This window comes from Haliotis rufescens, unplaced genomic scaffold (assembly GCF_023055435.1).
Source record: "Haliotis rufescens isolate VD_foot unplaced genomic scaffold, xgHalRufe1.0.p SCAF_15, whole genome shotgun sequence".
NCBI lineage: Eukaryota > Metazoa > Mollusca > Gastropoda > Lepetellida > Haliotidae > Haliotis > Haliotis rufescens.
Window position 1 is genome coordinate 2069305 of NW_025963835.1, and position 14233 is coordinate 2083537.

At 40.8% G+C, this 14233-nt stretch overlaps 3 protein-coding genes across 3 annotated transcripts; all 3 read left to right on the forward strand.

Moving 5' to 3' along the window:
- Positions 1–809: 809 nt before the first annotated feature.
- LOC124114044 lies at positions 810–2790 on the forward strand. Its single transcript, XM_046474584.2, has 4 exons — positions 810–935; positions 1151–1271; positions 1751–1796; positions 2028–2790. Exons 2-4 carry the CDS (start codon positions 1151–1153, stop codon positions 2635–2637), a joined length of 777 nt encoding a protein of 258 aa, XP_046330540.2. The 5' UTR covers positions 810–935; the 3' UTR covers positions 2638–2790.
- A 1538-nt stretch (positions 2791–4328) lies between these two features.
- Positions 4329–7071, forward strand: LOC124114046. Its single transcript, XM_046474585.2, has 4 exons — positions 4329–4530; positions 4746–4866; positions 5348–5393; positions 5625–7071. The coding sequence occupies exons 2-4, from the start codon at positions 4746–4748 to the stop codon at positions 6283–6285; spliced, it is 828 nt and encodes a 275-aa protein (XP_046330541.2). The 5' UTR covers positions 4329–4530; the 3' UTR covers positions 6286–7071.
- Positions 7072–11314: 4243 nt separating this feature from the next.
- On the forward strand, positions 11315–13412 carry LOC124114047 (translation initiation factor IF-2-like). The gene is made up of 4 exons (XM_046474586.2): positions 11315–11567; positions 11783–11903; positions 12372–12417; positions 12651–13412. Exons 2-4 carry the CDS (start codon positions 11783–11785, stop codon positions 13309–13311), a joined length of 828 nt encoding a protein of 275 aa, XP_046330542.2. The 5' UTR covers positions 11315–11567; the 3' UTR covers positions 13312–13412.
- Positions 13413–14233: the final 821 nt, after the last annotated feature.

The window sequence follows — 14233 nt, forward strand, 5'->3', positions numbered from 1 at the left end:
CTACATCAAGTTGACACGCCCTTATACAAGTAAAATACTGTTGAAAGCGGCGTTAATCCCCTCAATGACGAGTTATAATTTTGACGCACATGCTTATGTGATTGTAGTATCGGGGGGTTTAACACATCTCACTTACTCACTAGCTATAAAAATGTTTGGCGTAATGAGTATCAAAGAAAAGGTAGTCTGCACCCATTTGTCATACACCCCGTTTTGTGGACAGGTTAAATAAAGTGGTGCTGGGTTGACATATTGTGGCCACTCATTGTTACAATGGAACATCCCTGACAGGATTAAACTTGTCATGTTATGGTATAGGAGGTTAGGCTTGAATATTGTCGGGAGCAAAGAGATCAAGACAACTAACTGAAAATATTCATTCGCCTTGTGGTTAAATATACCTCAGAAGCAAGATAATGTTTCATTGCTCAATAATAACGTTTTAAGAGTTGATCGAAACATTAGTAAAGAGATTGACTATAACATCTCCTCTTGAGTTGATTACTGTACAGTTTCTAGATTTAGAAATCATCAATGTGATAAATGTCAACACTGTTAGATAAATAACAGAATGTACTCAAAATGAAAGGGTACCCTTATCATACGTCTCCCCCCCCCCCCTTTTTTTCTCTCTCTCTCTCTCTCTTTCTCTCTCTCTCAGTCGCCTCTATCTCTGTCTCTCTCATAGCGCGAAATCTTCACCAATAGAGGGTTATCTCCCTTTGAGACATATCGCCCCATCCAATGACGTCATAGACAGGAACAATAGGATGACGTCATAGAATTGTTCCATGACGACATACCTGGCTTTCCAGCCTGTCGACAGTAAGACACCGTAGCTATCAGACGTACATTTCTTGCTTCCTGGAAACTTCATAGTTGTTTGCAGTTGAGTGTACCTTTTTACCAGTGCAACTCTAACCGAAGTGTATAAGGTGAGAACACTGCATTTAGAAATTTCCGAAGAACTGAAATGTCTTGTGGGAAAGTTGTGGTTTTGAAGGTTATTGAACAGTGTAAACGTATCTGTAGAACACTACATTATGTCTCAGACAACAGCCTTCTTTATTGTTCCTGTAACTATCATACCCTCGCAGCCACGGTCTAGCAGCTGGTCTGTAGTTTCACATTCAGATTTCATTTTCTCCAGATGAGTCTGCATCCTCAAGTGCGGTCGAGACGCCGGAAAATTCTCTCGCCCATTCTTGAAACGAACGAGGGCGAAATAATCCCAATCAGATTAACACCCACAGAAAAAGAACATTTACTTGGTAAGTGTTAAATATACTCCTAGAACTTAATGTTTATTGTGTAGTAGTCATTAATTTAATTGGAATTTCAGAATAATCGCTTGGTGTGTGTAGGAGTTAATAAAACACTGCATTAAAACAAACATAAATAATCCATAAATATACACAGTCAAGCCTTCGGTCCCTCGGCCTTCATCAGGCACACTCTGTTGGTTTCCACAACACAGTGGAAGGTCCAAGACATGTAATTGTGCCTGATGAAGGTCGGGAGGCCGGAAACGTGACTGTACATATTATTTATTTATATATTTATTTGAATTCAGCGATGGGAATATATACAAAAGAAGATTTATCAATAATCCAGTCAATGTAAAATCTAGTGTATTGTAAACCAGATAAATTGTAAATGCGTTCAACCCAACAATGTCACAGTTGTCAACAATGTCAACAAGTTGGTCTCGAAATATATATGTATATAATCTTTTCTTTAATGTTCGCAGTTCAGTACATGGACTTAAAGTCTCAAGTTGGAGATTTGGAGGAAAGGTAAACACTGTGAACTCTCATATACCTTTTATCGTTATTATTTATTCTAAAAGAGATCTCCGAGTTTATATTTATTCTTGATAAAATACGAATTACCACATCCTTATATCCATCCAGGAACAATGGAGGATAATTTTATCTATGTTTTAATAGTATTGATAACTAAGCATTGTTATATATATTGAATATATATGTATGTATCTTCTAATCGGGAACATATTTCTACTTCAGCCTTCTTGACCATCTCTTCCATGAGAACAAGAAACTCCTAGAAGAGAATGAGCGACAGAGGCGAGAAGTGAGCCATGAGAGAGAGTTGCGGCTGAAGGCCGAGGCTGAAAGACAACAGTTCCGACTAGACTATTATAACTATAAACTCAGTTTCACAATGGAGCAGGCTGAGCTACGGGAAGTGAAGAAAACACTGGAGGAGCTGGCGGGAATGTGGGAGACGGAGAAGAAGGCGGAGGAGGAACAGAGGAAGAAGCTGGAGGAAGAGCTGAAGCAGCTGAAGTCACACCATCAGCTTGCTGTGCATGAACTGGCTGCCCTCCAGCACCACACTGCTCCTCTGACCTGTCAGACTCCCGGCAAGACACAGCCAAGTCTTCCCTCCGTGGCTCCTCCAGTTCAGCCGAAGAAGACACACAGACCCTACACGGGGCGATCTAAGAACAAAGGTCTAAACCATGCCTCATCTGCCAAGTCGGACCTCCTCGCTTCAGGGGACAACGTCATCAAGGTCAAGGTTATAACAACCCATAACAACTTAAAGATCGCTGGTGGTGTTTTGCCCAAAGACTCGCAAATTCACAATGCTGCCAAGAAACCAATCCGATAAACCAAAGCTGTTGCCATTGCAAAGCAAACGCAAGTTCGGAACATGCGATAATGACTTATAACATTTAAGAAGTGATTTTTTATCTTTAAATTTCATATTGTTGTTATCTATTCAATTGTTATTTCGTTTTACAAGAATATAACATCGCAATACTTAAACCAGCGTATTGTGTTGTTTTTTTCACGAGGGTTGAAATCGCCCTGGAAATGTACATAAACAACGGTCTTTCAGAAGTCAAGATTACTTGTTGGCTTATTGTCTCGGGAGGTGTGGGTGGTGGAGAGGGACAAGGCTGACACAGTCACCTTAACCGCCGCAATTCGCTGTGCAAGTTAAGTCAGCTTTTAAGTACAAACAAAGGTTTGGATGCAATCGTAACACACCAGTGCAGAGGAAAAGAGTATATCTCGGATTTGTTAATTTTTGTTGTTGATTCATGTTGTATTGCTTATGTAGTATACACGATTGCCTCCGTTGCCTGGAGGATAGAGCTTCTGACCCAGTCGGTGGTTCGATCCCCGGCCATCGATACTATAAAACGTTAATAGATGGTATTTATTGTTACCCTGCCCGGCGCTCGGCATTAACGGGCTAAACAAGGACTGGTCGGCTATGAGGTCAGTACACTGTGTCTGAGTGGGGTATTCATGTTAAACTGCGACATGGCATCTCTGTGGGTTAGCACTATGAAATCAGCATTAGTCCGGACTAGTATGAGCAGACAAACACACACACACACGCACGCACACACACACACACACATACTTACGCACGCAAGCGCACACATGTACGAACGCACGCGCACACATGTACGTCGCTGTATAAGTACAATAATCTTTACATTAAACCCAATTTTACCTCACCTCAACTCCATGCTGCACCTTACAGTGCTCGTGGATTTCACCAAAGTGAAGCCGCATCACTTCAGGCTTTCCTTCTACATCAAGTTGACACGCCCTTATACAAGTAAAATACTGTTGAAAGCGGCGTTAACCACCTGGATGCCGAGTTATAATTTTGACGCACATGCTTATGTGATTGTAGTATCGGGGGGTTTAACCCATCTCACTTACTCACTCGCTATAAAAATGCTTGGCGTAATGAGTATCAAAGAAAAGGTAGTCTGCACCCATTTGTCATACACCCCGTTTTGTGGACAGGTTAAATATAGTGGTGCTGGGTTGACATATTGTGGCCACTCATTGTTACAATGGAACATCCCTGACAGGATTAAACTTGTCATGTTATGGTATAGGAGGTTAGGCTTGAATATTGTCGGGAGCAAAGAGATCAAGACAACTAACTGAAAATATTCATTCGCCTTGTGGTTAAATATACTTCAGAAGCAAGATAATGTTTCATTGCTCAATAATAACGTTTTAAGAGTTGATCGAAACATTAGTAAAGAGATTGACTATAACATCTTCTCTTGAGTGGATTACTGTACAGTATCTAGATTTAGAAATCATCACTGTGATAAATGTCAACAGTGTTAGATAAATAACAGAATGTACTCAAAACGAAAGGGTACCCTTATCATACGTCCCCCCCCCCCCCCCCTTTCTCTCTCTCTCTCTCTCTCTCTCTCTCTCTCTTTCTCTCTATCTATCTCTCTCTCAGTCGCCTCTATATGTCTCTCTCATAGCGCGAAATCTTCACCAATAGAGGGTTATCTCCCTTTGAGACATATCGCCCAATCCAATGACGTCATAGACAGGAACAATAGGATGACGTCATAGAATGGTTTCCATGACGACATACCTGGTTTGCACGCCAGTCGACAGCACGACATCGTAGCTATCAGACGTACATTTCTTGCTTCCTGGAAACTTCATAGTTGTTTGCAGTTGAGTGTACCTTTTTACCAGTGCAACTCTAACCGAAGTGTATAAGGTGAGAACACTGCATTTAGAAATTTCCGAAAAACTGAAATGTCTTGTGGGAAAGATGTGGTTTTGAAGGTTATTGAACAGTGTAAACGTATCTGTAGAACACTACATTATGTCTCAGACAACAGCCTTCTTTATTGTTCCTGTAACTATCATACCCTCGCAGCCACGGTCTAGCAGCTGGTCTGTAGTTTCACATTCATATTTCATTTTCTCCAGATGAGTCTGCATCCTCAAGCGCGGTCGAGACGCCGGAAAATTCTCTCGCCCATTCTTGAAACGAACGAGGGCGAAATAATCCCAATCAGACTAACACCCACAGAAAAAGAACATTTACTTGGTAAGTGTTAAATATACTCCTAGAACTTAATGTTTATTGTGCAGTAGTCATTAATTTTATTGGAATTTCAGAAATAATCGCTTGGTGTGTGTAGGAGTTAATAATACACTGCATTAAAACAAACATAAATAATCCATAAATATACACAGTCAAGCCTTCGGTCCCTCGGCCTTCATCAGGCACACTCTGTTGGTTTCCACTACACAGTGGAAGGTCCAAGACATGTAATTGTGCCTGATGAAGGTCGGGAGGCCGGAAACGTGACTGTACATATTTATTTATTTATTTATTTATTTGAATTCAGCGATGGGAATATATACAAAAGAAGATTTATCAATAATCCAGTCAATGTAAAATCTAGTGTATTGTAAGCCAGATAAACTGTAAATGCGTTCAACCCAACAATGTCACAGTTGTCAACAATGTCAACAAGTTGGTCTCGAAATATATATGTATATAATCTTTTCTTTTATGTTCGCAGTTCAGTACATGGACTTAAAGTCTCAAGTTGGAGATTTGGAGGAAAGGTAAACACTGTGAACTCTCATATACCTTTTATCGTTATTATTTATTCTAAAAGAGATCTCCGAGTTTATATTTATTCTTGATAAAATACGAATTACCACATCCTTATATCCATCCAGGAACAATGGAAGATAATTTTATCTATGTTTTAATAGTATTGATAACTAAGCATTGTTATATATATTGAATATATATGTATGTATCTTCTAATCGTAAACATATTTCTACTTCAGCCTTCTTGACCATCTCTTCCATGAGAACAAGAAACTCCTAGAAGAGAATGAGCGACAGAGGCGAGAAGTGAGCCATGAGAGAGAGTTGCGGCTGAAGGCCGAGGCTGAAAGACAACAGTTCCGACTAGACTATTATAACTATAAACTCAGTTTCACAATGGAGCAGGCTGAGCTCCGGGAAGTGAAGAAAACACTGGAGGAGCTGGCGGGAATGTGGGAGACGGAGAAGAAGGCGGAGGAGGAACAGAGGAAAAAGCTGGAGGAAGAGCTGAAGCAGCTGAAGTCACACCATCAGCTTGCTGTGCATGAACTGGCTGCCCTCCAGCGCCACACTGCTCCTCTGACCTGTCAGACTCCCGGCAAGACACAGCCCAGTCTTCCCTCCGTGGCTCCTCCAGTTCAGCCGAAGAAGGCACACAGACCCTACACGGGGCGATCTAAGAACAAATGTCTAAACAATGCTTCATCTGCCAAGTCGGACCTCCTCGCCTCAGGGGACAACTTAATCAAGGCCAAGGTTAGAACAACTCAGAACAACTTGAAGATCGCTGGTGGTGTTTTGCCCAAAGACTCGCAAATACACAATGCTGCCAAGAAACCAATCCGATCAACCAAGGGTGTTTCTATTGCAAAGCAAACGCAAGTTCGGAACATGCGATAATGACTCATAACATTTAAGAAGTGATTTGTTATCTTTAAATTCCATATTGTTGTTATCTATTTAATTGTTATTTCGTTTTACAAGAATATAACATCGCAATACTTAAACCAGCGTATTGTGTTGTTTTTTAACGAGGGTTGAAATTCACCATCAAAATGCACACAAATAAAACGGTCTTTCAGAAGTCAAATCAGTTGTTGGCTTATTGTCTCAGCAGGTGTGGGTGGGTGGAGAGGAACAGGACTGACACAGTCGCAATTCGCTGTGCAGGTTAAGTCAGCCTCAAAGTACAAACAAAAGGAAAGGATGCGTTCGTAACACACCAGTGCAAAGGAAAAGAGTTCAATACCCATATGGGCTCAAATATGCTATGTAATAACTTTTTGATATTTGCACAGTGGGAAATTTGGCATTCTCGAAGCTAATTGGTCAGTTGAACAAAGATCAAATTTCATTGGACAACGGAACTATTTTTTTCTCATTCCATTCATTCACAAATCCATGCCTCTCCCTTCAGATGTTTTACGTGCTACAAACTCACTTATTCGAGATTTTTAAGACAAGAAACATACTTTCATATCAACAATATGATTTCACGTTATTATTTTTTCATTTATTTCACATGATTTTCATTTCATTGAGAGTAAAAACAAAAACTACGTCCGCGTTTGTAAACAAACATGGCTGGCCATTTGACACCTGTCAAAGTAAATGACCTCGTTAAAGCGGACGGAGATCTGACTGACATGAAGAGTTATTCGTATAATTCAAACTCTGAACACACTTAATTTAATGTTTTTGTTGTCAAAACTGGGCCTACCCTTAGAATACAGTACCACAAACTTTTCAAACACGTGACAATACTCTATGGCGTAATTTGTAGTATTTTGTTGCCAGTCACACCGGCGAAACAATGCCCTGGGACGTCAGGGGTCATCGAGTGTGCATAAGCTCCTCCCAGTGATCTATCATCTCTACACGAAATGTCATTAAATACGCCAAGGGTTGTGGAGAGTTTTGAATATGTGTTTACTGAATATAGCCTGCGGCGGCGCATTTTATAGCAAGCGCTAGTTTACAAAAGCACTTTTATTTTTTATATATTTTTTATTTCGTTTTTCTCGTAATTCAAGTGGCTAAAAGGGTTATAAATGGGAACTAATATACATGTATTATTTTTTCGGTTAAATAAGTTTCAGTATTATGCAAAAGAATGTAGATCTAGTTTATTAGGGATATTATTTTGGCGCTGAACACATCCAAATATCGCTAGTGTTAGGGTAGGTTACCCCGAACTCTATCCTTAGCCCTTGGTTCCCCTTTACGATCAATCACCCCTTTTCGATCATTAGGGTTAGGTACCCGTTTAGTGGCTATTAGATTACCCCAATTCTGTCCTTAGCCCTTGGATCCCCTTTACGATCAATCATCCCTTCACGATCATTAGAGTTCGGTAAATCTACCCGTTTAGTTTCTCCTAATATTCTTCACACACAAAAATCGAGTAAAAGGAATGAAATGGTTTTGTGTCGAACACTTTGGCTACTGGAAACTGTCCTGGAACATTCACACAAGCCACTTTTACCGGCTACATTTTTTCATTACTGATTCAAAAGCGAACTCACCATTGTGTCGTCACTAGCCATGCACATGCCTCCCTCGTTCCTTACTATTATCCACATCATCCTTACAGTGTTCCCTACCACACTTTTCTGTCCCAAATCAACACGACGAATTATTAAATAACACGTCATTCATGCGTACTCGCGAGTTCGACGTCTGACGCCTTGATCCGTTTTCAGTTCGCGCCATATCGGATCATTCCTCGCCACTCGGTATATTGTAGATTACGGAATGGGACGAGTGTGCCAAATGGCATCGGGATCATTTGTAAGTGTCGATAGACTAAAGTCACGAGACACCATATAACGTCGTAGGCATGACTAGGTAAATTTGCACTTTGTTTCACAGTGCGGACGTAGCTCAGTCGGTTTGCTGTCGGGCTAACAATCCGAAGGTCGCGAGTTCGCTTCCGACGGATTCACACAAAAACTGGTTGCTTGTCTTTAAGACATGTGACCTTCCTCACGAGAAGTTATGGTACTGTATTCTACAGGTGATCTCAAAACTGCATATGGCTAGATTGAAGTTCCAAGATTCAGATTGTGATGTTGCCAGGAACTGTTTCTAGTGCGCCAAGATCAACACCACCAAGTCCGGGTTTGCGTCTGTCTTAGAGGACTTGCTTTTTTACGAATTTTTCGACCACCCAAATCCAAAAACCAGACTTTGTACAGACAGGTTTGCCTTTGTGAACGATGATGACACCGATAACTGCTAGTGAAAATGAAAACACAATGAAAAAGACTAAAGCTGACAAACTGACACAAATTAACTTAGTGCACAAATTTATACAGGTAAGAAAAACACGAAAAATAAGACTACTCACACTTTCAACGATGACATGAGAATAAAAACAAATTCATTTTGCAACAACATTTAGACTTTCCGAAAGACATCATAAAGATACACCATTTCGTAGAATTTTGTAACGTTGTGTGAAGAAATAAGAACGTGACACTTCTTTATACAATGTATACGTTTTTGTAACTGCGATGTAAGCAAAGTACGGCGCTGAGCGGTATGCAGGCTGACTGACGTCCGGGCACCATAAGACACAGGAAAGGTGCAACTAAACATTATTCTTTGCAAATTTATCATTTCAGCATGCACATCAGACGGTTCAGAATTCGAAATGTCAACTTTGAAGGAGAGCATAGAGTGTTGCCTTGGCGAAAAGATTACCAACATATATCTGGATGCGAAATCGATGCTGAACTCGGAGAGGTTTTGAAATCAAAACAAAAATAATTTAAAACACAAGAAAAGGAAAACTTACCCCAGCGAGCTGATCCTGTGTCCAATATTGAACTAAATGAACTCCGTGAATGCGGACAGCTTGGCACAAAGTCTCCAGATACCGTGTTAGTTTATCAACAGGTATTCGACCATGATGAATAATATCAAAATATCAACAAATTCCCGCATCTGTGTCCACTCCACAAGCGTGTTTGACATGTCTTCCTTAAATCCCACTTGTTTCCGATCAGTCACATTTGTCTCAAATAACACACGATTTTCATTAAACTTGTTGTCCAGAGTAAACTGTAACGCCGGTTCTCATGTCATTCGATCCTGGTTTCGGATGTCTCATATCTGGGTCAAGTCGGGTCATTCATTCCGACACTGTGACAGCAATCGTACTGCTCAAAGTTTACTTTCTTTTCGTAACTTTTCTCTAACAAACAAGACTTCTGTACATTCCGTCTATGTTGTTGTTATAGGTTTTGGCATTTTTTTCTAATAACACATAAAAAATTGGACAGGTTTTCCGTGTTTCCTCTTCTCAATGTGAAATGCATGTCTCTGCCGATGCACGACGGGGGCTGTCTGTCAGTGACGAGATCTGGTTGTCAAAACAAGCCTTGATTAAAAAACCTGATGAACCTTTTTGGAAACTTGTCTTCTTTATCAATGCTAGATACTGTACGCTGTGTAAATCGGACAGAAATACAACTGAAATAATGTGATCTTGACAGTTCTTTAACAGAACTATATTTTTCATGCGTAACAACACGTTAATATTCGTAATGCGATTGGAGAGAATGGACAGTGTTTTTACACGCGGATTGATACAAACAGCTGATTTTTGATCGGCGACAGGATTTTTCCCCCTTGGTTTTGGTTTTGGTTTGTTGTTTAACGCCGCACTCAGCAATATTCCAGCTATATGACGGCGGTCTGTAAATAATCGAGTCTGGACCAGACAATCCAGTGATTGATATCATGAGCATATCGATGCACGCAATTGGGATCGATGACCTGCATCAACCAAGTGAGCCTGAAACGTCTTTAATATTATAACGGGTAATAAATAGAATAACCCTCTGGGTACGAGTGATTACGGAAATTATGTCACTCGTAAAATTAATGTTGTAAGTTCCTCGCTAAAGCTCTGTGTCTGAGTAGGGTATTCATGTTAAACTGCGGCATTGTATCTCAGTGGGCTAGTACTATGAAATCAGCACTAGTCCGCACGAGTATGAGCAGACAAACAAACACACATACACACACACACACGCACGCACACAAACACACTTACGCACGCACGCGCACACATGTACGAACGCACGCGCACACATGTTTGTCGCTGTATAAGTACAATAATCTTTACATTAAACCCAATTTTACCTCACCTCAACTTCATTCTACACCATACACGTGGTCGTGGATTTCACCAAAGTAAAGCCGCATCCTTTCAGGCTTTCCTTCTACATCAAGTTGACACGCCTTATACAAATGAAATACTGTTGAAAACGGCGTTAACCCCCTGGATGCAGAGTTATAATTTTGACGCACATGCTTATATGATTGTGGCATCGCGGGGGTTTAACCCATCTCACTTACTCACTAGCTGTAAAAAGGTTTTGCGTAATGAGTATCAAAGAAAGGGTATTCTGCACCCATTTGTCATACACCCTGTTTTGCTGACAGGTTCAATAGAGTGGTGCTGGGTTGACATACTGTGGCCACTCATTGTTACAATGGAACATCCTTGACAGGATTAAACTTATCATGTTATGGTATAGAAGGTTAGGCTTGAATATTGTCGGGAGCAAAGAGATCAAGACAACTAACTGAAATAATTCATTCGCCTTGGGGTTAAATATACTTCAGAAGCAAGATAATGTTTCATTGCTCAATAATAACGTTTTTAGAGATGATCGAAACTGTAGTAAAGGGAAAGACTATAAAATCTTCCCTTGAGTGGATTAAATTTACTGTACGGTATCTAGATTTAGAAATCATCAATGTGATAAATATCAACACTGTTAGATAAATAACAGAATGTACTCAAAATAAAAGGTTACTCTTATCATACGTCTCCCCACCCCCCTCTCTCTCTCTCTATCTGCGTCTCTCTCTTTCTCTCTATCTATCTCTCACTCGCTATCTGTCTCTGTCTCTCTCGTAGCGCGAAATCTTCACCAATAGAGGGTTATCGCCCTTTGAGACATATCGCCCAATCCAATGACGTCATAGACAGGAACAATAGGATGACGTCATAGAATGGTTCCATGACGACATACCTGGTTTGCCAGCCAGTCGACAGCACGACATCGTAGCAATCAGACGTACATTTCTTGCTTCCTGGAAATTTCAGAGTTGTTTGCAGTCGAGTGTACCCTTTTACCAGTGCAACTCTAACCGAAGTGTATAAGGTGAGAACACTTTATTTAGAATTTTCCAAAGAACAGAAATGTCTTGTTGGAAAGGTGTGGTTTTGAAGGTTATTGAACAGTGTAAACATATCTGTAGAACACTACATTATGTCTCAGACAACAGCCTTCTTTAATGTTCCTGTAACTATCATACCCTCGCAGCCGCGATTCAAATGTTAGTCTTTAGTTTCACATTCAGATTTCATTTTCTCCAGATGAGTCTGCATCCTCAAGTGCGGTCGAGACGCCGGAAAATTCTCTCGCCCATTCTTGAAACGAACGAGGGCGAAATAATCCCAATCAGACTAACACCCACAGAAAAAGAACATTTACTTGGTAAGTGTTGAATATACTCCAAGAACGCATTGTCTTTTGCGTCGTCGTCATTAATTTAATTGGAATATCAGAAGAAAATCACTTGATGTGTGGTGGAGTTAATAATACACTGCATTAAAACAAACATAAATAATCCATAAATATACACAGTCCAGCCTTCGGTCCCTCGGCCTTCATCAGGCACACTCTGTTGGTTTCCACTACACAGTGGAAGGTCCAAAACATGTAATTGATGAAGGTCGGGAGGCCGGAAGCATGACTGTACATATTTAGGTATGTATTTGAATTCAGCGATGGGAATAAATACAAAAGAAGATTTATCAATAATCCAGTCAATGTAAAATCTAGTATATTGTAATCCAGATAAACTGTAAATGCGTTCAACCCAACAATGTCACAGTTGTCAACAATGTCAACAAGTTGGTCTCGAAATATATATGTATATAATCTTTTCTTTTATGTTCGCAGTTCAGTATATGGACTTAAAGTCCCAAGTTGGAGATTTGGAGGAAAGGTAAACACTGTGAACTCTCATATACCTTTTATCGTTATTATTTTTTTTAAAAGAGATCTCCGAGTTTATATTTATCCTTGATAAAATACGAGTTACCACATCCTTATATCCATCCAGGAACAATGGAAGATAATTATATCTATGTTTTAATGGTATTGATAACTAAGCATTGCTCAACTCTGATTGAATATACATGTATGTATCTTCTAATCGTAAACATATTTCTTCTTCAGCCTCCTCGATCATCTCTTCAGTGAGAACAAGAAACTCCTAGAAGAGAATGAGCGACAGAGGCGAGAAGTGAGCCATGAGAGAGAGTTGCGGCTGAAGGCCGAGGCTGAAAGACAACAGTTCCGACTAGACTATTTTAACTATAAACTCAGTTTCACAATGGAGCAGGCTGAGCTCCGGGAAGTGAAGAAAACACTGGAGGAGCTGGCGGGAATGTGGGAGACGGAGAAGAAGGCGGAGGAGGAACAGAGGAAGAAGCTGGAGGAAGAGCTGAAGCAGCTGAAGTCACACCATCAGCTTGCTGTGCGTGAACTGGCTGCCCTCCAGCACCACACTGCTCCTCTGACCTGTCAGACTCCCGGCAAGACACAGCCCAGTCTTCCCTCCGTGGCTCCTCCAGGTAAGCCGAAGAAGGCACACAGACCCTACACGGGACGATCTAAGAACAAAGGTCTAAACAATGCCTCATCTGCCAAGTCGGACCTCCTCGCTTCAGGGGACAACTTAATCAAGGTCAAGGTTATAACAACCCAGAACAACTTAAAGATCGCTGGTGGTGTTTTGCCCAAAGACTCGCAAATTCACAATGCTGCCAAGAAACCAATCCGATCAACCAAGGGTGTTTCTATTGCAAAGCAACCGCAAGTTCGGAACATGCGATAATGACTCATAACATTTAAGAAGTGATTTGTTATTTTTAAATTCCATATTGTTGTTATCTCTTTAATTGTTATTTCGTTTTACAAGAATATAACATCGCAATACTTAAACTAGCGTATTGTGTTGTTTTATTTCACGAGGGTTGAAATCGCCATGGAAATGTACATAAAAAACGGTCTTTCAGAAGTCAAGATTACTTGTTGGATTATTGTCTCGGGGGTGTGGGTGGGTGGAGAGGGATAGGACTGACACAGACACCTTAACCGCCGCAATTCGCTGTGCAAGTTAAGTCAGCGCTAACGTACAAAGGTTTGGATGCATTCGTAACACACCAGTGTAGAGGAAAAGAGTATATCTCGGATTTGTTATATTTTTTGTTGATTCATGCTGTATTGCTTATGTAGTATACACGATTGCCTCCGTTGCCTGGAGGATAGAGCTTCTGACCCAGTCGGTGGTTCGATGGCCGGCCACGCCATACTATAAGAAGTTAATAGATGGTATTTATTGTTACCCTGCCCGGCGCTCGGCATTAACGGGCTAAACAAGGACTGGTCGGCTAAGAGGTCAGTACACTGTGTCTGAGTGGGGTATTAATGTTAAACTGCGACATGGTATCTCAGTGGGCTAGCACTATGAAATCAGCATTAGTCCGGACTAGTAGGATCAGACACACACGCGCACGCACACATGCACACACGTACGCACCCCCACACACGAAGGCACGCGCGCACATGTACGTCGCTGTATAAGTACAATAATCTTAACATTAAACCAAATTTTCCCTCACCTCAACTCCATGCTACACATTACACGTGGTCGTGGATTTCACCAAAGTGAAGCCGCATCACTTCAGGCTTTCCTTCTACATCAAGTTGACACGCCCTTATACAACTGAAATACTGTTGAAAGCGGCGTTAACCCC